At 30.8% G+C, this 24,561-nt stretch overlaps 2 protein-coding genes and 2 long non-coding RNA genes across 12 annotated transcripts; 2 read left to right on the top strand and 2 right to left on the bottom strand.

Annotated features, from left to right (window-relative positions):
- Nucleotides 1-431: 431 nt before the first annotated feature.
- LOC100743013 (sporulation-specific protein 15) lies at nucleotides 432-16,781 on the top strand. 8 transcript variants are annotated; one of them, XM_012383415.3, is made up of 9 exons: nucleotides 2,074-2,324; nucleotides 8,909-9,251; nucleotides 11,073-11,295; nucleotides 13,076-13,212; nucleotides 13,418-13,639; nucleotides 13,764-13,946; nucleotides 14,022-14,138; nucleotides 14,279-14,480; nucleotides 14,905-16,781. In XM_012383415.3, exons 2-9 carry the CDS (start codon nucleotides 9,123-9,125, stop codon nucleotides 14,946-14,948), a joined length of 1,257 nt encoding a protein of 418 aa, XP_012238838.1. In that variant the 5' UTR covers nucleotides 2,074-2,324; nucleotides 8,909-9,122; the 3' UTR covers nucleotides 14,949-16,781. The 8 variants fall into 8 exon arrangements, with proteins under 8 accessions (XP_012238841.1, XP_012238838.1, XP_033175781.1 ...); XM_033319890.1 differs by having other exon boundaries at nucleotides 8,817-9,251; XM_012383413.3 differs by having other exon boundaries at nucleotides 2,078-2,163; nucleotides 8,817-9,251.
- On the bottom strand, nucleotides 5,185-6,972 carry LOC112212564. Of its 2 annotated transcripts, XR_002946392.2 has the most exons (5): nucleotides 6,822-6,972; nucleotides 6,206-6,758; nucleotides 5,931-6,129; nucleotides 5,620-5,835; nucleotides 5,185-5,561 (listed from the first exon to the last, which is right to left on the bottom strand). It is a non-coding gene; the product is annotated as an uncharacterized LOC112212564 (long non-coding RNA). The 2 variants fall into 2 exon arrangements; XR_004461425.1 differs by lacking the exons at nucleotides 5,931-6,129; nucleotides 6,822-6,972 and having other exon boundaries at nucleotides 6,206-6,681.
- On the bottom strand, nucleotides 11,217-17,810 carry LOC117151464. The gene is made up of 3 exons (XR_004461426.1): nucleotides 17,700-17,810; nucleotides 17,159-17,215; nucleotides 11,217-11,334 (listed from the first exon to the last, which is right to left on the bottom strand). It is a non-coding gene; the product is annotated as an uncharacterized LOC117151464 (long non-coding RNA).
- On the top strand, nucleotides 17,648-22,847 carry LOC100741938 (cysteine and histidine-rich protein 1 homolog). Its single transcript, XM_003488121.4, has 6 exons — nucleotides 17,648-18,196; nucleotides 20,861-21,099; nucleotides 21,162-21,373; nucleotides 21,666-21,826; nucleotides 21,916-22,118; nucleotides 22,210-22,847. Exons 1-6 carry the CDS (start codon nucleotides 17,663-17,665, stop codon nucleotides 22,235-22,237), a joined length of 1,377 nt encoding a protein of 458 aa, XP_003488169.1. The 5' UTR covers nucleotides 17,648-17,662; the 3' UTR covers nucleotides 22,238-22,847.
- Nucleotides 22,848-24,561: the final 1,714 nt, after the last annotated feature.

The following is a 24,561-nucleotide window of genomic DNA, read 5'->3' as shown; positions in this document are numbered from 1 at the left end:
AATATATAAAAAATAAATTAAATAAGGATATAATTCTTCATAATTATAGCAAGAATATAAGAAATGCAATATTTTCTAATTAAGCTGCAAATTAAATTATTTGAAAATGAACCTTGTTAATTTTATAAATTATAATCTATTAAAATTAATCGATAATTGATTAAATTAGGCATTATTTTAAAATCACAGTTAATAAACATAGTTAATACGCATTTTACAAATTGATAATATTGCGTAATTTAAACTATAAAGTAAATAAAAAATTATTTACGAATTGCGTAAATAATAAATGTATGCAAAATAGAACTGATCTGACACAATAAATTTAATTGCAATAAATTGTGCATCAAATGCACTTTTTCTGTATCTACTTCTTTACCCGCCAGATGTCAGAATGGTACAAAAAGAAAACGTGCTTGCGTAGTAGAATGCGCGAGTTATGTAGTATATATGTAGGTTATATCGTGAAAGATGCATGAGGATGGATCGTTTGATCGCAACCGTACCAAAGCAATAATATGTGAGAATCAGAAATAGCTCTAAAGTCATGTTGCGTAATATATAGTCGAAGTAATCAGAGTGAATATTAGATAGCTACTAGCTAAAGTAGGTTCCTTGATGACTAACATCTTGATTAGGGAGGTTATGTTATTGAACTGGCCGTCAATACGATTTCACGTCCGTCTGTTAACTTCATGACCCGTGCTATGATTCTCCGATCACAATGAAGAATTCGAACAACAAAGAAACCATAAATCTCCTTGATCTGTTATCGGAAAGTGATTCCGATATATCGGACTTGGATCTTACACCTAGAAAGAAGAAAGTTAAACGGTAAGAAAAAACGCGCGTTTTTCAAACCTATATGTAAGCTTTCAATTAAATTTGAAGTTCTAAGTATGTAAATTATGTGTAAAATATAATAACATGTTACAGGAAACATCGGTCAAGTGCCACAGCAAAAATGAAGCAGTCTGATTCTTGTGGATGTAGCAAGTCTGATATGAGGATCATATCATTGTGGTTGGCAGCAGTCCTAATTACATTTTGGTTGATAGCACTGTCCTGGCTGGCTGTTATTTTATATGGAGAAATTAAAAGGATGGATATCTCTATAAAATCAGGTAAACACATAATTCTTCATTTATGCGTGTTGTCAAGTTCATATTGATACTGATGATTGATTGTGACTGATAATTATTAAAATTACTTTATGCCGCTTTTATTCTGGAACTGATACTGGGAAAAAAACAAAGAATCATAGCGTTATTGTAAAGTAATATTAGTAAACTTGACTTAATTTATAATTTATGAACTTTATTATATTCATTTCTACTGCTTGATTCAAAATAACAAAAACTTGCAAACTAATGCATATATTTATAAAATCTTCATACTTATCTCATGTGAATGTAATTCATACTATGAAATTTTCGAGTAAAAATTCCTTTGGTGAAATATAGGTGGAATATTTTTGAATTTCCAATATACAAATGTCTATTTTTGCTATTTCCAACAGCATCGTAAATTTATACGTCGGCGTTCATTATAAAGCAGTGTATTCGACAGTAAAGATCTGACAAGAAAGTTTAAGACCTAAATAGTCATAAATAGGAACACTTTTGTTTCGGTTCATTCACTTCCGCTAAAATTATTCTTCAATCGAAATATCGATCGTTTAATGTAAAATTTAAATGTTGTGATGTTTAATGTTTTCAAGTTCAGTTTAATTTATATTTCCCATTTGTCCCATTTAAAAATGCCATATTTCTCTTTTTCTCATTTACAATTTTGCCACAAAATCCAGATAATATTCGATATGCGATTTCATTTTCTCAATATACATTTACAGTTGCGACACATCAATATCTATCGAATCTTATCGGTCGCGTTATCGCTGACAATGGCTCTATTTTTCTATTTTTACGAATCTCGCGCGTTGCTGTTTTTCCTTCTCTTTCGTTCCTATTTTACTCTGTTCCCTCCACTTCGTATTAATTCAAAATTCCCTATTACCGCGAATTGTTATCATAGGGACCTAGCAGGATAGACCGAGCACGGTCGCGTACCAACCCCCAGTCAGTCGATATCTTGCGCACAGCGCGAGTGGTACGCGGTGAGATAGCAGAGGCGTTGTCTACGTTCTTCGTCTCGTATTCTATCGTTCGTAGCCTTTAATAATTCCATTTAACAAATAATGCTCGTTGATTCATTTAACAGTCTTCAATTTATTAAAGCGGTATATTAAGTTATAAATCGTGTGTTAGTACGATTTGTCGTTCCTGTATTGTGGAGTTTGTGACTCGTGAATCGATCAGAGAATCGTATGTATAATTTATACCGGACGTAGGTCAAGTTCCGCATGCACCAAGTGCTCGTGGTTTTTGGTGTTTGAAACGTTCGATGGTCGACAGGTGTACAGGGTTCTATTCCTCTTTTATTGATTCCCAATCGTTCAGCGAACACATAGAAGTGTCTTTAATAGAGTGACGTACGAAAAGTCTTGTGTCTATCTCATAGGGGTGGATATACGAGGGAGTCGATTTGCTTAAGTAACCCCCGCGACTATGACGGATACGTAACACTTGCGATCACGCTTGAGAATATCCGCTCCTTCCTAATTTTTCACAAGATGTAACTTAAAGCATATCCTTAAAGGAAATCGCGTTAATCCTCAATTGGTATCGTTGAGTAGTGCATACACAATAAATACATGCGATAATTAACCGTATTTCATATGTTAGAACTGTTTAATATACTTTGATCGTTTATTCTATTGCACTTTGGTCATTTTGTCTGTCATTCTTTTTGTTTACTCATACAGAAATCATAATTGAAGCTATTTAAGTCTATACCCATCATAAGAGACATGAAAATGGTATTTATAATAATTATATTATTTTCCTCATTGGTTTTATCAAAAACATAATCGTTTAATTTGCTTGGACAGCGTGTCAAAATAATTGTTACTCCACAGGTTGATTTAATTACTTTCGTGTATACCGAAAATTGGAAATGGTATATAAATTGAATACTTCTCGTTATTATTTGAAAATATTATGCAAAAATATTTCTAAATAATTGAACAATAAAGAAATAGATCACTATAATTTCAAAAAATAAAAATGACTAAAATTTTATAAAAAATTTTGATTTACTTTCAAAGGTTAGGTTATGGTTATGTTTTGATGTAAAATCAAGATGAATCTTCGTAAAACTGTTTGTAAACGAAAGAAAATGACTTTGAGCCAACGGATTTCCCGATTTCCTCTGTCTTGGAATCTGATACTTAGTGAATTATTACATCACATGAAATAATTAAGGTATCACCTACACTTTGTATTAATTGGTCGTGAGATGTAGGAGATGCAAATAGACTATTGAATTGTATTGACAGACGGTTAATCGCCTGTCAATGTAATTATCATTGAATTAATAATAGAACTACAACCATCTAAAATTACTCAGAGTAGTACATAGCATATGAATAGATGAAATTTCTGTTTTAAAAATGTACTTTCTAAATTTTTATGAGAATTCCCTCGAACGAGGTTGTACATATTATTTGATACAGCCCTGGAATTGATAAGATATGGGCGTTAAAAACAGCAGAAATTCGTATGTTATGACTCTATGTCTTGAATAAAATATAACGGAGAAGTATTTAAAGCAACATAGGAAATTAAAATAGTAATTGATAATTTTATTACATTACCAATTACAAATTAATTTTTTTATATATATGACTAAAGAAATTAGTTTCATTAACTATATATTATAACATATCAAACTTTGAATATTTTATTTATTTTAGCGTATCATATGCTTTCCTATAAATGTATGAACATTCGCAGTTTAGTTACTATTTTTACGAATTATTTTTGAGTGGCTATTTCTAAAAACTTTCAAATAAATTCGTTAAATGTTATCAATTACAGCAAGATAAGATAATAGAATTAAAAGTTAAGAAAAACTATTAATTAATGAAACAATTACTGTACTACTAATTTAAAAAGACTTCGACATAGATGCATAATTATCCAAAAAATCGAGTTTATCGTCCCGGATCAATTATCCTAATGGATTTTTAATTGATAATATATTCTTAGTCTAGCCTAGAATAATATATTGTAAGGTTTACTCGAAATTGAACAATATCATAAAGAAAATTCCTCTTCGATCGATGGAGGGAGAAAAAATAAAGAATAAAGAACAAAAAAGTTGGATAGAAACCAATGAAACGTTCGATTTTTCATTTGGATGTTTTGCACTGTTGTGCAAACGTAATCTGAGATGGAAGCGGCGCAACGCGATTAAGTGGCGTTGTCGATCGCTGCTAATCGCGAGTACCGCGATGATATTTGTGTCGCTCGTTGCATGTTACCGTGAAGTCATGCGTGCTCGGCTGTCGCGAAATTGGAGACTTCTAAGGAGGTGTATAAAATCAGGGTCATTTTGGATATTAGTAGAGATATCCATTTTTTGCTCAGCATTATTGCTTTTAAGAATCCTATAATTTCTCGTTGGAGAAAGGACTAATCTTACAAAGTCTTTTACAATTGTACCACGATTAGTAAGATACTTTAAATATAAGAGTTTTATTATTACAATCTACTTTAAAAAGTTTTTATTTCTGTAGTTCTTTTCAATGTTACCATTACCGAGACGCTCTAAATATAAGTATTCTATTATTTTTTTATAGTTTTATTTTTGATCCAATATTTTTTCTATAATTTCTCTATGACAGAATTTCTATTTTTATAGTATCCCCTTCTTTTTCTCTCTTTTTTTAAAGAGAATTCTATTTCCGAATGGAATAAGTTGTTCTTGAGAAAAATGTGATGTTTGAATAGTCAAAGACATTCATTCGTGAGGATTTTATTTTTTTAGGCGAAATCATTGAACATTCTATACCACATTAATTATAGTTCTATCGAAGTTTTGTTCCTTTTATGGAGCTTTCATTTGTTCAAGATTACATATTCTTGTGAAGTATATCTTTTTTTATTTTTTTACTTCTTACTTGATTAAAAATTATAATATCTCGTTTTTTGTTGTTTTTTTTCATGATTTCTTTTGAAATTCCATTCTTTACTCGAGATTTTTCACTCTTGCAATATCAAAGTTCTATATTTTTTATATGTTCTTTTTTCATCCCGTTTGTTGTTTCTCTATCTTCCATGCTTTTGCATTCCTCTGTATCCAGACGTCTCCTTGCTTACTGCAAGAAAAAAGATACTGTTGATTATGTCTTTTATTTCCACAAAGAAAATACATAGCAATTTACAAGTGCTACAAATAAATTGCCCGCTTGAAATTCAATGATATAATGATAAAAATGTAGAAAATAGTAGAATATAGATGCAAAAGTATGAAACTTTTAAATCACATGGAATTATAGAGATCCGAACAAATTTTTATTGAATACTTAGTTTTCCCTTATCTTAATCTCAGAAGCGTCAATTTCTGCTCAGAAACATTCCAAACATGTACCGAATCATTTGTCTTTCGCTCCCTTGTTTTATTGTCCAATTTGTAGATAAGGTGCACAGTGGAGAAATCTAATGGCGTCATAAAACGTTTATTAAACCCATATTCTAATATGTGAGAAGTACTTACAGTTAATTAGAGTCGGATACCAATCGCTATTATCTAAACTTCCAACCAATATAAGATAAGAATATTTTTTCAACTTCATGTCTTCATGGAAAATTAATTTTCCATTTTTCCATCCAGGTCTACCAGTTAATAGGTTGTGTAGGTGATTAAGTTTAATTTATTTCCAGTTTTTTATGTAAATAGAATCGTTAGGATATTTTTTCCACCAAGTCCAACCTATTTTGTATGAAATATTTATGAAGTAGATTACTGGGAGTATAACGTAATACGTATTATTTTTATTTATTTTCTTGAAGTTTTTTTTTACTTACAAATACGTATTCATATATTTTATAAAGCTTATTTCTCGCTTGCTTATTATTGCAGTGTTGTATTTTACTAACTTTCTATCATCTTTGGATCATTGATGACACTAATAGCTTTCTAATTCGACATATTTTCTCTTACATGTATTTTTATTTTATATTATATATTTAATGCAACGAAAATATACAATTAATGAAATAAAAGCTACAATATGTGTAAAATTAAATATTCTACGATTTAGTAATTTGTAATAACTTTTATTAATAATTTAATAACTTACGCTTCTCTAAGCGAAGTTGTGATCGATTGAAGGTTAATACGTTTATAACTCTCTGCATATGTATAACAACTGTGACATCTGTAACGATTTCCATATTATAGCAAGGTCTTGACTTGACCCCCTGTAATGTCATACAATTTAAAAGTTTTCTAGGAACAAGTTATTCATTTGCGGAAATAAAGGCTAAAATAAAGATAAAAAGTATAAATACATGTTTTCAATTGTTGTTTCTAAACAAAAGTATAGATTAAAAACTAAATATACTTCAACTTCCTCACATTCGTCAAACATACTTTTAAAAACAAACGAGCGATCGACTGGATTATCATCCAAAACAAAAATTCCATTTTCAGAACATTAATTATAACGCAGTCGATACAAATCAACACATCCAATTACAAGCAGCTTTTTACAATTAAAAAGTTTCCTTACTATAACAGTAAAATAACCATCATAACTCGACGACAACCACATCTGGTCCATTGTTCTCCATTCTTTCTCGCTAGATACACGATCACGCGCGTTCAATTTGCTTTTGTATGAATGTATATACCTGCACAAATATGTACTCAGAACGATGTTCATTCATGTGGTAGTGTATTCGTACGGATGTTACCTGTATACGTTGTCAGGTACGACGGGCAGACGATGATAAGAGAACCCGCAGTATGAAACGTTTCGTGGCGATGTTCGGTTCGTGACGCGATTCCTCTTGTTCCATCACGCCTTTCTTCGTGTTTTTCTCCTTGTCTATGACAGTGATCAATTGCGAATACTGAGTTTCGTAATACGACGACGACGATATATCTACAAGTAAACAAATAGTGACGATTCATAGTGTAAGATTTACAATGTCCTTTTCAATTGACAGAGGTTTTTTTAGTATTCTATTGAGTTTCGTTTTGAATTTGTTATGTCATAATCTTATTTTAGTTTCAACCTAGAAAAAGACTCGTGTTTTAAGAAAGTCTTTGGCACACAATTGATGCGTGTATCGTAATAATGATTCTTTCATATTTTTTACAAATTAAAAAAATTTTTTAACAATAGGAAGATACGATTCGGTGGAATATGATTCAGGAATTCTTCGAGTTTTATCATAAGTTTCCTTCCATCTGGTTTAGTTCCACTGGCGGCTTCCGGTCGATGCTCGTGGGTTGAGGAGTTGGAGTGCTTGGTGTTATGGCGTCGTTGTAGCCATAGTTTAACTTCAATTATCTCTAGAATTATTGAATTCGTTTAAACGAAGATTTTTTATCTTTACAACCGGGGAAAAAAGTGCCCGTAAGATAAAATAACGTATTCATAAAATTGTGATTTTATACTTTGCTTTAGGCAATGTTATGTCAATGTTATGTTACGTGCTATAGATATCAGTTGCATTATACTTAAGGTATACTCATAATCTATGTAAATATAAACATCAATTTATAATGCACATATATTAATTCTGCATCACATCTTGTACGATTAAAATTCATACTTTACTTTAATTACAGTTTCAATTTTTTTTAATAAATCAGTATTAAGGCACATTTATAAGCAGCTACTAGTAATTACAAACATTTTAACAACAAAAAATTGCAAACTACTTGAACTATACATAATCTACATAAAAATGTAAATTATTTTAGATTATTTTATCTCGCATTGAATTTTAAAATTCATATTGGAGGATGTGTAAAATTCAACTTGCTAAAATTCGATAGTCCTTCACTTGATAGTGTTGCGTTGCTAACAACGCATATGTAAAATGTACATACGTTCAAGTGCTTTATTCGAGTTTCCTTATCTAACGAGTCGACTACCTTGAACGATTTCGACTGATACACTTAAATTGTTTACAATCATCGTGGTCACGTTATCGTACCTTGTGCCCATTTTTTATGTTCTTCCTTTCTTTTTTTTTCGTTTCTCCTTCCTTCTTTCTTGCTGTTCCTCGTTTTTTCTTAGCTAGTCGAGGTTCTGTTTGCCGTCGCCTTTCTGGTGTGCTTTTGTTCCTCCTGACCTCTTTTCGTACCACTCGAGGGCCGATCCCTTGCTGTTGTAGCACCCCGATCGATCGATCGATATTGCGATACGGGGGTATGCTGAAGAAATCGTTGACAGATTTTTAGGAGCTTGACTATGATCGATTGTTCTCCCGATGAAAGAATTTTTGAACAATAGAGGAGCTGAAAAAAGAAGTGGGAATATAGAATCTTTCCAAGAGTGTTTGGATATCCAGATATTGAGAAAAATCTAGGAATACGAATTTTGGAAAGGCTAAGATGGTCTGTACGGTAAACGAATTTCTCAATAATTGAAAAATTGAGAATATTTGCAAATACACTGTACAATTCTCTTAGTTTTAACAAACATACATTTAGATAATTGTAAATTATTAAATAATTAATGAATTCACAGTCATAGGACATATGATGAGAATGCTAAATACTCAGAGTTAAAAGAAGCTATTACGCTATTGTCTAGTTTTTCCAAATTTTTAAAATTCACTCTAGTCGTTTCTCATAAAACTGTTCCATTATAAAAATACGATACAATATTTCAAACAAAAAAAATGAAACGGGTCGAAACATACATCTTGATGTGCAAACTCAACTGTTTTTAGAGGAAATGATCACGCGATGCGATACCAATGAATATTCTATTCGCCGCAACGATAGGATCGGAAAAATGCGATCACAGAGCTGTGAATTATAGATCGTCGCGTTCTCGTAGTTTGAAACGGTGAAAACGCGACCGGATTTTAAGCACGGAAATGAACCTGCTGCGAACGATTATCAACGTGTGTGCATCGTGCAAAGGTTGATAAAGAAGTATAGAGAAATAAAGAAAGAAAAGAAAGAAAGGTCTTCTCGTGCGCGACAAGCTCGCGTGAAACGAAACGAAGATAGGCGGTTCGGTGTTGCTTGAGATGGACTCAGTGGCGGTGACAGTGCCCCTTCGTCAGCCGACGAAGAAGATGAAGAAACGGAAGGAGCTCGATGCCTTGGCGCCTCCGCACATTGTTTCCCGCCGGAGTTCCGGAAAACGTAGCTCTCAAGTACGTATCGATTGACCGTGATCAAAAATGTTCTCTGAAACGAGATGGAATCCTTTGTAAAATTTTCCGAATTTGTAAAAATGTAGATTTTCAAAGGAAATGTATTTTGAAATCGAAGACTTGTATATGCGTTTAGGTAATAAGATGATTTTTAATAAGAATGAAATATTCTTTATAAAGTGATTACCGTTTGTAAACCTTCTTGTAAACATTGAAGCCTTTTTAGGAAAATGTTTTTTAAATTGAGAATTGTATTTGTGTTTAAATGCTAGAGGCGTTTTCTGATAAGAATAAAATACCTTCTAAAATTTCGTTCTTTAAATTTCTTAAATCTATAACACTTGACATTTCTTTAAAGTTAAAACATATTCATAAATTATTTTGCGCTTTGATTGAATCATCAGAAAATAGCTAATTAGACCGACGAAAGTTTTGGAACAAATATAAAATTTTGAAACTTGAAATGGAAATATGTATTGCTTATATAATTTCTTATTTTAAGTAGTTTATAACAATTAATAAAAACAAATATAAATACTTATATAATATTTTATGTTTTGGATAAACTGCGAATAAGATGGCTACTTAAGGTATAGCAAGTGATACTTAGTGAGAATTTCTGGATAAATCTGAAATTTTACCAAACTGGAATTGGAAATGTTCTCAATGGGAATACAGAATATTCACGATTTCATTAATTTGTAAAATGTGAAATGTATGAAACAATTATGAAATGTATGTGTAATAATAATATGTATGATAATATACATCAATAATAATATATAATATAACATCAATAATATTTACATTGGGTATAATATTATATGGACCATAGGTGGTATTAATAATGTATGAAATGTTGTTTCGTGGAAAAGTTTGTACTAACAGTAAGCAGAGAATGGATAAGAGACTTATATGTAAGAGGATTAGACAAGAGGATTAGAGTTTATAGACAAGTAGTACAGGATTTTATCTAATTGGCACATTTCCTGGCTGTTTCACCTTTATTCTGTTTGCTTCTAATTGGCTTTTCTTTGCTACTTTATGTATAATACTAAATATCAAATGTTTAATCTTGTTAAAATTATGCGAATAATTGTTCTAAGTACTCAATACTCTAAGTATTCATCTTGATTCATTCATCCTTTTTGTTGCTTCTTTTTCTGTATAAAATTAAATAATCGTAAATTTTGTTTTTTAATTTTCTTTTCAACAATCAATCTAAAACGACTATAAATTGCATCTTATACAACTGTATGCAATGCGTATATGTTATAGCTATATATTTTCTTATTCATATTATCTTATTCAACTCAATTGACCTTTTGATTGACCACGATACGTCTATCATTCTTTCAGAAGGTTATTTTCTTATTTGGGCAGTTGGAATAACAAATGGTACCTAAAACAAATATTTAATTATTATATTTACTTTAAATCCTGAATGGAAGAGGAATGACATTATCTTGAAAACTATCATAAAAAAGAACAAAATTTAACAATATCTGGATTACGAACCTAACATTTTATTTTAGTAACAAATTTAGTAACATCTTGCTTTGATCATGAAACATTGGAAGAAATATTTCCATCTCAAAGAACAGATATGTATTGTAACTTCCCAACATTTGAAATAAACAGGCTTAAAAGAAAAACAAAATTAAATTAAAAACAGATTACAAAATAAATGAATAAATTACTTAAAAAATTATAGAGACATTTTGGAATAGTATAAATATGAGGAAATTTTGTAAGAAATAAACGTCAAGGAAAAAGGCTTGGAAAAGACAGACTGGGACTGATCATCCTAACAATTTCTAGGAGTTACTATCAGATAGCAGCGACGAACGGTCGGAATACTGGAATATATCGACTAGAAATGGCCGCAAATGCAGAGGCAGACGAAGTCGAGCTTGTCCTGGATTTTTTAAAGCTTGTAGTGCCTTTCTGGCTTGTGCCTCTGTATTAGCAACCGCTAGTTTAATTTGGCTGTTCATCGACGTTCGTCAGCAACTTACTGCTCTACGGACCGAACTGGACCAAGGTATATTGCATCTTTGAAGAACGCTCACCAGAGAAACTTCTAAAAAAAGAAATACTTTATTTTAGATCCAAGTTAGAATTGAATTAAGGATTTACGTATGTATAGGGTATTTCGTTTTAATTTAGATTCTATATTTTGCATAATAAACACGATTCATAATCCTTATTACATAAAACACAGACTACAAATTAAAAATTAAATACCTGAAAAAAGATATTTTATTTTAATTCAAATCTAAAATTAAGTTAACAGTTTACATAAAGTTGGAGTAGGTACTTAATCTTAATTTATATTATTTATATATATATATATATATATATATATATATTTCTTTACTTCGGCTTCACAGCCAAAAAAAAACTTGTTTTATAATATAATTCACACATTTATCTATTTTATGTAATAAATACGAAAGAAAAGTTCTTTCATAGATCCATCATTCAAATTAATTTTATACGCTTATCAATTAGGTCGGTTAGAGTAATGTAATTGTAATTTATATTTTGTATTTTACATCATGAAAATTGTTAATGAAATCCATCAAGTAAGATATAGAATTTAAATTAGAATTAAATGTCGTAAAATTAATTCAAATTAATTACCCTCGCTTAAATCTAATTTAAACTACTATAATCATCTATAATCCAATGACACAAACTAAGGGGTTAAAATAGATTATTCTTAAATTATATAACTCTACCCAAACTGTTATACGAGTCACTTACGATCCAATAATACAGATTGAGTAATACAGTAATTGATTCAATAATAATAGAAATTCGAGAAATTAAGAAAAACTTTAATTGAAAAGGGAAAGAATTCAAGGTGAAGAGTTTAATTAAATTCTTTTCGCTTGAAAGTCAAGAACACTTCTTTTATCTTTCGTTTTATTTTTATTTTTTTCATAAATCCAATCACGTTGTTACGTGAATCGATCCCCATATAATCGAGTTCCAGAATAGAAATGCGTCTTGTAACTTTTTTTCTCTTCTTTCATTTTTATATTTCTTTTACTTTAGTTTCCTTTTTAGCAGATTATGTTAATTTGTGGCTCAAAGGTATTTATAAAATAAGGCTGTTAATATGAAGCTAAGTACGTAATTCGCTTATAGTGCGAGGATCATGGTCGCATAGTAATATGCTTAACCAAGCGAGATCGTCAGTCCGATATGCTGACAAATATTGGATTATGTACTTGGTGTTGATTGGTAGAAATTATTCCAACTATTCTCTGTCAGGTCTTTGAGGATAATTGCGATGCACATGAAGAAAAGTAATTCTTAAGTCAACATAAATCCGATATTCGAATACCGAGATATTTTAAAGTTGATATCAGAGTTGTTGGAGTACCAAAAAATTTTAAGTTGGTATCAATATTTATCTACTTCAAATAAATACATATTAAATTATTTCGATATCACCTACGTCCAACTAAGAATTTTCGGAAGTTTCTTATTATTCAAGTATTCTTATTACAACTCGACTTTAAACATTGTTTTATTTGTTTTCGCAATGAATATAAATTCGTAATCAATGATGATATTTCAAGTATTTGATGAAGTTTATTTATTTTAATCCTCACAGGCCGGATTATGTCTTTAAGACTGATTTCAATAGGAAACAAATAGATTACGATTCGATAATGTTTACTCATCGTACCTGTTTGTTTCTGGTTAAAATATTCGATAAGATCTTATCGATTCTGGAATTATTGTATCACGTATAAATACTCGTATCGAAACGAGAAAAAAGAGAAAACAAGATATCGTTTACATTGCAGTTATAGCCGGTAGCGAAGGTGTTCCCGATGCCCTGCAAAAATGTCACTCTCTGTCGAGAGATCTTCAGAATAACCAGAGCATTATCTTCACTCATTTATCAGATCTCAAGCTTCAAATCAGTAATTTTACAACGCAGGTAATTTCATGATGTTCGAATTTTTTAAGCGTAATTTCTTAACATAAAAATTTTTTTCTTGGAAATAAAAAAAAATGATATTCAATAATGATTACTAATTTTTCATTAATAAATATATTAAATATTCTTAATTTACATAGAAAAATTATTAATATGCTATATGGTATAATAAGTGATTTATTTTTACACGAAAATTTATTTACAGCTAGCACTTATTCAACGTATTATGCATCATGCAAAAGGTTGGTTCAATGAGGGCCCAGCATTATTTAAAGTGCAAGGAGATTTGAAGGACCTTTCCAGTAGTGTGGTGTCATTTGGGAGCCAAATACAAGATCTGAGTAGCACAGTAACAACATTGAAAGAATCAAATGCTAGGATACAAGATGTCCAAACAACAATACAACAGAATGTTACCAGTATCAAGGTTCATAATCAAACTTTTCTCATTAAAATTTTCCATAAATGCATAAAAATCTGGTCTACTTGCAATCTACTTCTATATCAAGAGTAGAATTTAAAAAATTATTTTTCATTTCTTTTTATTATAGAACACAGTGACAGAATTGTCAAATATTACACAAAAGCCTCAGATATTGATTACAAATGAGACAAAGATAAAGACTGAACAATTGAATGCGACAATCGTACATTTATCTGATAAATTGATGGACATCAATGAAACATTGTCAAGAGCTGTGCAATGGGTGGCAGAAGATCAGAAGAAAGATCATGTAAATGTTTGAGAATTTATAAAAGATGAAAGTTGTGATGTGCTCACTGATTGAAAAATGTGATATGTTTCGCAGGACAAACTGGTATTGCTTCAGGAAACCACTCAAAATGTTAGCATGAAGGTGATATCCTTAGAAAGAGAGTGTGTGAAGACTACCATACTACAATCTGTTAAGGAACTGGATACTCAAGTACGTTTACGTTCCATATGATCTAAAAAATAATTACCTAGTATAACTTGTCAGATAACTTTTGCAGAGAGATTCTTTATTAAAGATTATTTTTTTGGAGAAAATATTTGTATCTTTTTATAAATTTATAAATTTCGTAGGTGAAAGAAATTCACACAGCTAACGACGAAATTAGCAAGAAAATGAAGCAATTAGAACAATCGTACGATAGTTTAAAAAATTCAACGAGCTTGATATTGGCGGCGATACCGGATATCCAGACCCAAAGGCTGATCAAGACGAAGATTTTGGAGGAGTCGATCGGTGACGTCGCGACCACGGAACAAGATCGCAGTGTGTTAGGTGAGTTCTTTCGTTCAACCGTCTTAGACCTTGACTTGAAAAGCAAACGTCTGCTCGTGCAGACGAAACAACAAATATTTGATTTCCCTGTTAGACGTATATATGTACCCGTGTTCCTATGTATCCTATTTATGGGAAATTCACATGTAATAAACACATTTCTTTCATTCTAATTTTAGTTTTACTTATTGTAGAATGTTACATTTTCACAATATTGTAAAAAATTTGCAAAATTTTGTAGGATATTGACATAAACGATTATTGAAAGAAAAGTATAATGGCAAAATTTTCCAGTCTCGAAAAATAATGAATAAATTTTCGAATTCCTAGGTAATAATAGAATTGATAAAGTCTCCATACATGGATCTTAGTGGAATATAATAATAAACTAACAAACATTAAACAAATTCTTTTTATTTTTCAGTATCAAATGAGGCGCCGTCGAAACGCTTGAGGTCAGATCCGTAAAATGTTTCTAGAGGAATTTATAATATGGTGATGTTCGAGCAAACTTTCATCTTGTACGATAGCAAAAGCGAATCAGCTGTTTCCTAGGAAGAACATAAGGAGACATTGCGCGTGTGTATGTGTAAATATTAAATAAATTAAGTACGTTGAGAAATTCCATGTATATAGAGAGGTAAATACTTATGACCTGAATCATGTGATCTCTCTTTGTCTCTGTCCCTAAGTGTGCACAGAATGATCTACGAGAATATTTAAGTGGATTATCCTGTTGAATAAAAGAAGGAGAAGAAAAAAAAAGATAATGTCTGAAAACTGAGAGCTATTTATAAACGAGCAATAAGATATACGTTGAATCGTCTAGTACGTACTGTCCAGGTCGAATACCGTGTGACAAATGCCAATTTTTAAAGCACGCCACGGCCTGTAATGCGGCTACCTGAATTTATTCAGATACACCATCGAAAAAGTACAAAGAGCGTTTACACTTGTTCTTGCGTTACAAAACATAGACGAGGAAACAAAAAGGAGGAATAAAACGAAAATAAGCCAAAAAAAAAAAAAAAATAAAAAATTTAGAAGGCGTATATCCATACTACGATGTCCACTAATTCGCAATAAAGTTTTCTACTCTTCTACTATTTATAGCGCAGCATAGTCTATCGATTTGCCAAATGTTAGAGAGATTCAACAATCTGCGAACATTCTACACGTTAACGATTGATTTTGTTTTCGGTTATTCATAGATTATTCATCTTTTTAGTAATGACATATTGTAGAGTGTTCAAAACTAAAAGTATGGTGGAAGTGTACGGTGGTGGTGTACTGTCACCAGAAAGTTTGTTTAGCCAGTATATAGTGAACAAAACGCATTGTGTAGGGTTTTTATTCAACCTAAACAAAAAAGTATAACAAAATGGTAATGTTGTACTTTTATGTTTATTTATTTTCCTGTACAGGGTGACCATTTTTATCATTTTTAATTTTATTTTTAAGAAAAGGAACTTACAGATGATGTTAAACTATTCTTAAAGTAAATAAGTAGATATATGGGAAGAATATTTTAAGGCCATTTAGATTTTTTAAACAGTATCTTGAAAGAGTCTTAACATTTTTATATTTTAATCTACATACAATGGCTTGTGAAGATATTTGAACATTCATCACAAAATATTTTTATGTACATATTATGTGTATTATAAAACATTTTGATATCTCATCATCACTGCAATGAGATCCAACTATCATGATTATATTCAAAATGTTTTGTATAATACACATAACATAAATACATCATAATACATCAAATATTTCTATAAATGTACAAATACCTCTCGTGAGCCACTATATCTAATGTTTTACCGTCCATCTTGATTTCTTTCAAACGTATTTTGTAAGGTACGTTCAACTACGTGCAATTTAATGGATCACCTTGTATGAGACAATGTAAATGTACTGTAATCCGTAAACAGTTTGTAATTAGCGTTATTATATTTTAAACGCACTCTAAACCCATTTGTGTTATGTAAGAGGTGATACACGCTAAGTTTCGACTTTTCTCTGCGTTTGTATGTTGTATAATGATTTTACGCGCGTAGCCATTTTTGGTGGACTGTAGCAATTGTGAATATAGCGTATCTAAACGAGTGTTCGTTCAGTTTAGCGAAGAACGAAATAACCTATCCATAGGTGGAAATGGAAGGTAAAAAAGGAATAATAATGACGAATCGCGTGAGAAAGTTGTATGAAATTGGTATGAATGTATAAAGAGAAAAACAACGCGTATAAACGACAATACGTCGATATGTGAATAAAGAATTGATTATTCAGATTCAATTATACTGTTCTTTTCTCTATTTCCTGTTGCTAGTTTATATCAGATTGTTCGAGAAGTTTATAGCATTTCTATTATGAAATTCCATCAAATAATGAAATGTTTGAATAAATACTGCTCTTTATTAGATATTAAAAAAGAACTAAGGAGATGCATCCAAAATTCGTTAATAAAACAAGCTTCTTTCCCTTCAGTGAATCTTAGCTGGAATGTTTACCTCTACCTAACTCGTTCATCAAATCTACTAGTATATTCATTATTGTTTATAATGGTTTTTATAAAACTTAATATTTTTTTATCTTTTACTTATCTTATTTTATGAACAGTATTTACCTCGTCGTATGTGATTTAAAATTAAATAATGAAATTCATGACTTACAAAAAGATGGCTAGCTACTCTTCTGGATCTTTGGATTTCATTTATGTAATTTTTCGACTAAAAAAAAGAAATAAACTTTTCATTATTATGTACCTCATTGATAATTCTATGTAGATAAATACGTATAATGAAAATATTTAATTAGCTTAGAAAATTTCGAATTTGTATCTTCATGACTTCGCGTATAACTGACATGCGTATTTGACTGTTCAAATTGAATTTGTATCACGTAGTTGATCCATGTTTTTTAATTATCGAGCTATGACATTTTAATAAAGACTTTTAATCATTCAAAATCGCTGAAAGAAAATTAACTGAAGGTTGACTCGAGACCCTTTCGATACGAGCGATTTTCTAATTTTCAAATATTCGAAACGTCAACTAAATTCACATCCGAAGGATACGTAGTAATCCTAAAATCGAATTGAATTCTCATTTTATGATAAAAGGGTCAGACGATAAGTTTCGAAAAATCATATTTGACAACAGTCGAAACAATGACAAATGGTAACAAAGTCTCAAAGAAACAGTCTATCAATACCATTCTTCTTAGCGGGCTCCCTTCTACTAACAACAAGACTATTATTTTCTATCTTGCTAAAAATAATTCGTAAAATAGTCGAATGTCACGAAAATTTTCACATGTATTGGCTTTTAACCTTGAATAATACATCGACCGATTTCATTACGTTTCTTACGAGTATCGGATCGGTGTTGTCTCTATCTAGGAGATTATTGCGTGGTCTGCGTTTGACATCTGCGCATTTCTCACGCTCATTCGGAGGAAAAATCAAAACAATCAATATGGCGGATCCGAACAACGAGGCTGCATCGTCGAGTAGCGTTTCGGAGCAGGCCCCGTCGGCCACCCCGATTCGCGACGATCTCGAAAAAATCGAGGACTTCCTTGAGCCTGATAAAAAGCGTCGCAAACTGTCACGGAACGATGGGAAAACCGAACAAAAGTTGGAACACCGTTTGGGCGGCATCCTCTGCTGCGCAGTTTGTCTCGATTTACCCAAGGCGGCCGTTTATCAGGTAAGTTTTCGAATTATTATTGCTTCTTAATATTTTCTGCCATTCTTTCGATACGTGCCACACTTTGGCGCTATCTACGATATTTTTTACGAATGATACGTTCTATTGATCCGGTATATACTGTGGATTTAACGTGACATGACGTCGTTCCTCTAACAACGTCGTTTCTTTCTATCCGACATTTTCACCCGAGGACGATGGGTGCACTTCTCTTCGTCAATATGTATGTCATACATAATACGTACGTATAGATGTTACCGAGCAAGAATTACTCTTATTAATTCACGTTCACTATGCACACTATGCACCGTGACAATTTGTTGACATTTCTCTACACGAAATCGTCTTTTGTTGTTTTCGATTTTATGGCTCTAACTTGGCAGTAGTAACTTTTCATTAAAGTGCAAATATATGTCGATCGCGATGGAATACAGTAAAAACTTAATAAATGATCATTTAAATAATGAAAGTAAAATTAAAATAAAGGGGATACAAAAATGAAAATATATTTTTAACAGTTAAATGTGTGTTTGAAAAAAGCAGAAATATTTCTGGAGTTATTATCGCTTTTTATTCAAGACTTGTGTTTTGTAATATACCTATATATATATTTTATTACTGATTACAGTTGAGTTATATTTTTAATCGATTAATGACAGTTTTTAATACTACTTTGTTTCTGTGTTAAATTCTTTCTCTCTCACTCTGCCCATTTTTCTTACCCTCCTTTTCTCTTGACGATTATAACATATGTATTGTTCAATAGTTTGTCTTTATAGTAAGATTTTATTTTTCTAATATTGCAGGAATTGTTATAATCATGCAAATGATAATTTCATTTTTAAGTTTTGATATTATAAGTATTTAAGCTATTTTTATTGTTATTAGAAATAAAAATATGTTTATCAATTGTCTTCTTTAAGATAGTAATAATATAATTACAGGTAGGTAACTATATGCTCTTTCTTAATAAGAGTGGTATTGAACATTTGAAAAAAACAGATGTATGAAGAACAGCCTTTAATTTGCCAAATACAAATATTATGATTTCCAATTATACTATTTTTCATTGTTATACATATTTATAAAGTTCAACAAAATCTGACTGATGATAAAAAACATCCTTATATACAATATACTCTTACAAAATAATTTTTTGCAATGGAATTTCTAAATATTTAGCATTTATAGTAAATATACTGCCTAAGTGTTTTTTCTTGTATAATTTGTATTGTAAAGGTGACATCAAATCTATGATAAACATATCTATGCATGCATGTAAAGTAATTCTCACTATGATGTACTTTAATGGCGAATTTTTAACTCATGCGAGCAATATGCAGATATATCAAAGAGAATTATTGTATGTATGCATGCCCAAGCAATGACCCCTTTTTTAGTAACATTTATTTACAGAAGCTCCTCTGTTAATTAAATTTGTAGCATTTCATTCTACCTGTACTCTATTTATATTTTGTCCTTAGTTCTTTTTTCAATTTTATTCATGGAAATATATATATATGTAACATATTCTATATTCACTATCTTCATTAACTGTAAAACAGTGGGAAGAATGTTGCGTTTATCCCATCATGATAGAGATGCATACATGTAAGTTACTTAGTGCGCTGCCCAGCGCATAATGTACTTTTTATTTTTACTAAGGTATGCAAGTTTGAACGTTGTATTCATGCATTTGTGAACTCGTAGATATTACACAGAATATTTGATTTTAAGCAGTTTAAACATTAACTTCATCCTTGTTGATATTCTAATAAAATCAATTAGGAAAATGAAGGAGAAAAAAAGAGAAACAGAAATTATTTAAGTCACCAGATCTTTATAGTCTAGCATATAATATAGCAATATATTTTTTCAATTACAAAGTATTATGTTTATTGTAAGAAGTAATCAAGATGAAGGAACCACCCAGATATTAGTTACTAGGAAAAATTTTATTGTAGATTCATGCGGAACTGATGTTTATCAATTATAATTAATAGTGAGAGAGTGAGAGTGAGAGAGAGAAAGCGCATTTCCAGAAAATCTGTATAACATGTATAGTTGAAAAGCATTGAACAAAATAAACATTCTTAAAGGTTATTAGTTAGTTATTTCGCATATGACACCCTTTTTCACTTATCCTACACATCATTATCCTTTTCTCTTCCTTTCTATTATCAATATTGGCAACATTAATGACAATTGCTTTCGGTGATGTTCACATTGTTTTAAACCTACTGGTTTCACAATATGATTACTTGAATTATTAATAGTGTTATTACAATTTTGTGTTTCAGGTTTAAAAACATCAAATTATGGTAATATACATGATATTAGTTTTGTTATTCTAGTTTGGTTAATGTGTTATAAGGGTTGTACATATATATATTTAAAAAAAAAAGAAAAGTATAAGATGTGACAGCTTGTGCAAAATGAACAGTTAAATTATTTATTTCAAGTAAAAGTATCTCTTCTCTTCTTTCAATCAATATTAGAACATATATGTTTATTAGAGCTGGCAAATTAAATTTTGCACATAGCTGTACATATATAATGTAACAAAATACAACAGGCTAATTAAAGTTATCAACAAAGTTAGGATTATCTTTTACAATATGAAACTAAGAATGCTAGTAATACATGCTGCAACAATGTTCACAGTGTACAAATGGACACTTGATGTGTGCCGGTTGCTTCACTCATGTCCTCGCAGATGCCAGGCTAAGAGATGAAATGGCAACATGTCCCAACTGCAGAATCGAGATCAGCAGAACATCTCCATCTCGAAATTTGGCAGTTGAGAAAGCAGTATCTGAGTTACCAGCAGAATGTCAATATTGTGCAAAGGAGTTTCCAAGGAATTCCTTGGAACGTCACGAAGAGACTATGTGTGAAGAAAGGTAATCAATGTCAATAAATAGAACTGGATAAAATAATATTAATGTATGTTGTGTGTATGTAGAATATCCAGTTGCAAATACAGTAGAATTGGCTGCCCATGGCGTGGACCAAATCACGAACGTCCAGAACACGAGGCACATTGTGTACATCCACATCGTTCAGGGCTGGATGTAATGGATGCCCTGCGCGATATCGATGCCCGTACCCTTGAAGAACGTAGGCTGTATGACAATGTCTTTGATCTTTTGTCGTACGAGAAAATCACATTCAACGGTCCGTATCTGTTTCTCGTGTATTAAGGCTATCAATCTCTTACATAGTCTTGTTTAGATGAAAACATTATAAAAAATATTTCACTTTGTTCTGTGCTTTGTTTAGCAGCAGCAGGAACAATCTCTGTCATCAGATTTATCCAAATTAAAATATTTATTTAGACTTCTAGATATCTCATTGGAGTTATTTGAAATATTGAATAAATTCATTTTGTTCTTGCATTTCCTGCTGTATTAATAGACGCGTAGAGAACGTAGGATAGGAGTTATCTGTGGAATTTCGTCCTTTGTAGATTTACAAATGAAGCCATATCGTACAGATGAATTTGTCCATAAACTGTTTTATGAAACTTCTCGTTTTACGGCATTTAACAATCAATGGGTTGTTAAAGCAAGGATCAATAACAGTCAACGTGATCCTACTCAGAGTTCAGAAAGAGACATGACTTATCAAGTATGTAGAAATTCAAAAATATTTTGCAAAAAACCAATGAGATTGTCTTTTTAATGAATTTTTTAAATATGCTCTTTAATGCATTATAGTTGATTTTAAAATCAAAGACAACGTATCCACTACCACTTCATTATTTGATATTAAAAGGACCTTTTGGGGACATGAAAGTACAACCAAGAATACACAAATTTGAGTTCACTGACCAGGAAATCGAAAGTCCTTACTTACCTTTACCCTTACCTGATACGGCAGAGTGCAATAGACTCCTCGCTGCAAGAGCTATTAGTTTCAGGTAAGAAATTAACACATATATCTACATAACAATCTTTTATTAAGAAATTCAAAAGAAGAAAGGTTATTTGCTCACATTTTTTTTGTTTCAGACTAATAATGTTCCTGGCATCTAAGTAGCTCAACACAATTGCTGTCAAGATTTTATGGAAAATGAATTATAATTGACACAACTTTTTAGATTTAACAGTGATAAGAACATAGATGACACAAAGGTTTATAACCAATTACTAGTAGTGTTTAACCATAATGATAAAGATAAAGATGCTAATTCTGCTGTAGTCTATACACATATTACATTCAGAAAAAAGTTTCACTACGTTGAAACCGCGAATAGATTGACACAGAGGAAATAGAAAAAATAATTTGCAGATACTTAAAAAAGGGCAATGTCTAATTTTGGTTTCTTTCAATTTCTTTCAGAAAATTTTTATTTTTTTTTTATTGACTCTTCCAGTTTACTGGAGCTTTATGTAGATCATTGTTGTTAGACAAGTGTATTAAATTGCGCCGATACTGGTAAGTAGAACTGTTTCGCAAACAAAATAGAAAAGGTAGTATGATTTTTCGCGTAGCAATGTCGATCGAAGCGAACAATTTAATGCACATGCCTGTCGACAAAAGCCTATTACAGATTCTTCTATTTACGTATAAATTAAATGTTATTGATGTAAACATCCCAAATCGACATATTGTAATAGAAAAGAATTAAATAAATTTATTATAATTACAAGCTCTAGTTTTTATTTTAAATCCTAACAACATCTACCATCTAACAATGATTCTATTTACATTTTACTTTTAAATTTACGAAGATTAATCCAATTTGTTGTAATTCGGATAAATTAATGAAAATATAAAAAATATACTTTTAGTGAATAGAGAAAAAGAAGTGATTCAAAATTTTTTAAAAACTTGGAATTAAAATTAAAATTTAATGGTATTATCATTATGTAGGAATATTAATATTACGAGTTTTTCTGGAATTGATTTAAAAAGGATGTAGTTCCGAACACATCATCCTTGATGCAGTATTTACTGTATCATCAAAAAGACTATTATTAAATCTAACTACACCCGTACAATCGGGTCCATTGTGTACATTAATTCTAACAGTAAGTTGTGCATTCTGTTTGTGCATTATTATCGCTAAAGCTATTGAGGTAATATTTCTCACGTGTTCATTACCATTTCTTTCTGGCAAGTCATGCAGTACCATGTATGCATCTCCTATTGTTTGCATTTTAGTTTAATCATATTAAATATTAGTAACAATGCAAACATTTTATTCAAAATTGTAGTAGCTAAGTTACGGATATTTATGAAAATAGATTGAATAAATAAACAAATTAAATGTGGATTAAATAGAATTAAATTAATAATCTTATTATTACTTTCACACTGCCCCATACGTATAATACGTTTAAGATAATACGAGGAAAAGGTCTGATGACACCTCGGACGAAATATGTTGGCGGAGGTAAGAGATACGGATTGATTATCTAAATATTTTCGAATTTGCAAAGGCGATGGTCGATTTAGTGTGATTGGTAATTCTCCTTCTGCAAGTGACCATCACCATATTATCGGCACTCGGAGATACGATGCGTCCTATGAATGGCCTGCACAGGGATTTCGCAGGTCTTACTCAGCGATCATAATAAGCAATAAATCCTTATGAAACACTCTGATTCGACCAATACGTACTGGAATAGAAAGCTAAAAAGAGAAAAAATCCTAAATCCATGATCATTACAAGCAACTGATAATTTCTTAAGCGATAGAATGAGTGTTCAATGGTTTCATACAGTTACCGTTGCTGGGAAAGACAGAATTTCTTGGGCCTATAAACATAAACATATAAAAGTATAAAAATATAAAAATATGAGTATATAAAAACATAAATATATAAAGACATAAGACGTAAAGATATAAACGGATAAAGAGATAAAAATATGAATCTAGAATGTAAGATGAACGTAAGAAAAAATTCAGAATCGGTGTATAAAATTTCGTACACAATAAGCCGCGAAGAATATTGGCGTAGGACATTAATAAAAATGTTCTCTTTTTCTTCAAAAAAAAGTATAGTAAACAATTAATTTCTCTTTGTTAGATAACTTACAATTAGTTTCATTATTGCACGATTTTGTCATTCTAATAATTGTTTATCTCAGATAGAAAAGTAGATATGAATTTTTTCGTAGAACCGTACAATTAAATAGGTCTTATAGCGTGGAACTCAATGGGTTCTTGTCTATGCTAGTGTACAATCAGAGTTAATCTCTAACTTTAAGCTTAAATAAATAAGTTCTTGTATATGCTAAATTGCAAACTAACAAGGCAGATTCCTAATTTTATAGGTTCTTGTATATGCTAAATTGCAATCTAACAGGACAGATCCCTAATTTTATAGGTTCTTGTAAATGCTAAATTGTAATCTA

Source organism: Bombus impatiens, unplaced genomic scaffold (genome assembly GCF_000188095.3).
Source record: "Bombus impatiens unplaced genomic scaffold, BIMP_2.2 scf_0217, whole genome shotgun sequence".
In the NCBI taxonomy this organism is placed as follows: Eukaryota; Metazoa; Arthropoda; class Insecta; order Hymenoptera; family Apidae; genus Bombus; species Bombus impatiens.
This window is presented reverse-complemented; position numbering and strand designations above follow the sequence as displayed.

Excerpts from the sequence above, each read along its gene's own strand:
- LOC100743013 (XM_012383415.3), top strand. The coding sequence starts at position 9,123 with ATGGACTCAGTGGCGGTGACAGTGCCCCTTCGTCAGCCGACGAAGAAG. Across the intron at positions 13,213-13,417 it reads TCAGTAATTTTACAACGCAG|CTAGCACTTATTCAACGTAT; the intron begins GTAATTTCATGA and ends ATTTATTTACAG. Across the intron at positions 14,481-14,904 it reads ACAAGATCGCAGTGTGTTAG|TATCAAATGAGGCGCCGTCG; the intron begins GTGAGTTCTTTC and ends TTTATTTTTCAG.
- LOC100741938 (XM_003488121.4), top strand. The coding sequence starts at position 17,663 with ATGGTAACAAAGTCTCAAAGAAACAGTCTATCAATACCATTCTTCTTA. Across the intron at positions 21,374-21,665 it reads CGAGAAAATCACATTCAACG|ATTTACAAATGAAGCCATAT; the intron begins GTCCGTATCTGT and ends CGTCCTTTGTAG. Across the intron at positions 22,119-22,209 it reads GCAAGAGCTATTAGTTTCAG|ACTAATAATGTTCCTGGCAT; the intron begins GTAAGAAATTAA and ends TTTTTGTTTCAG.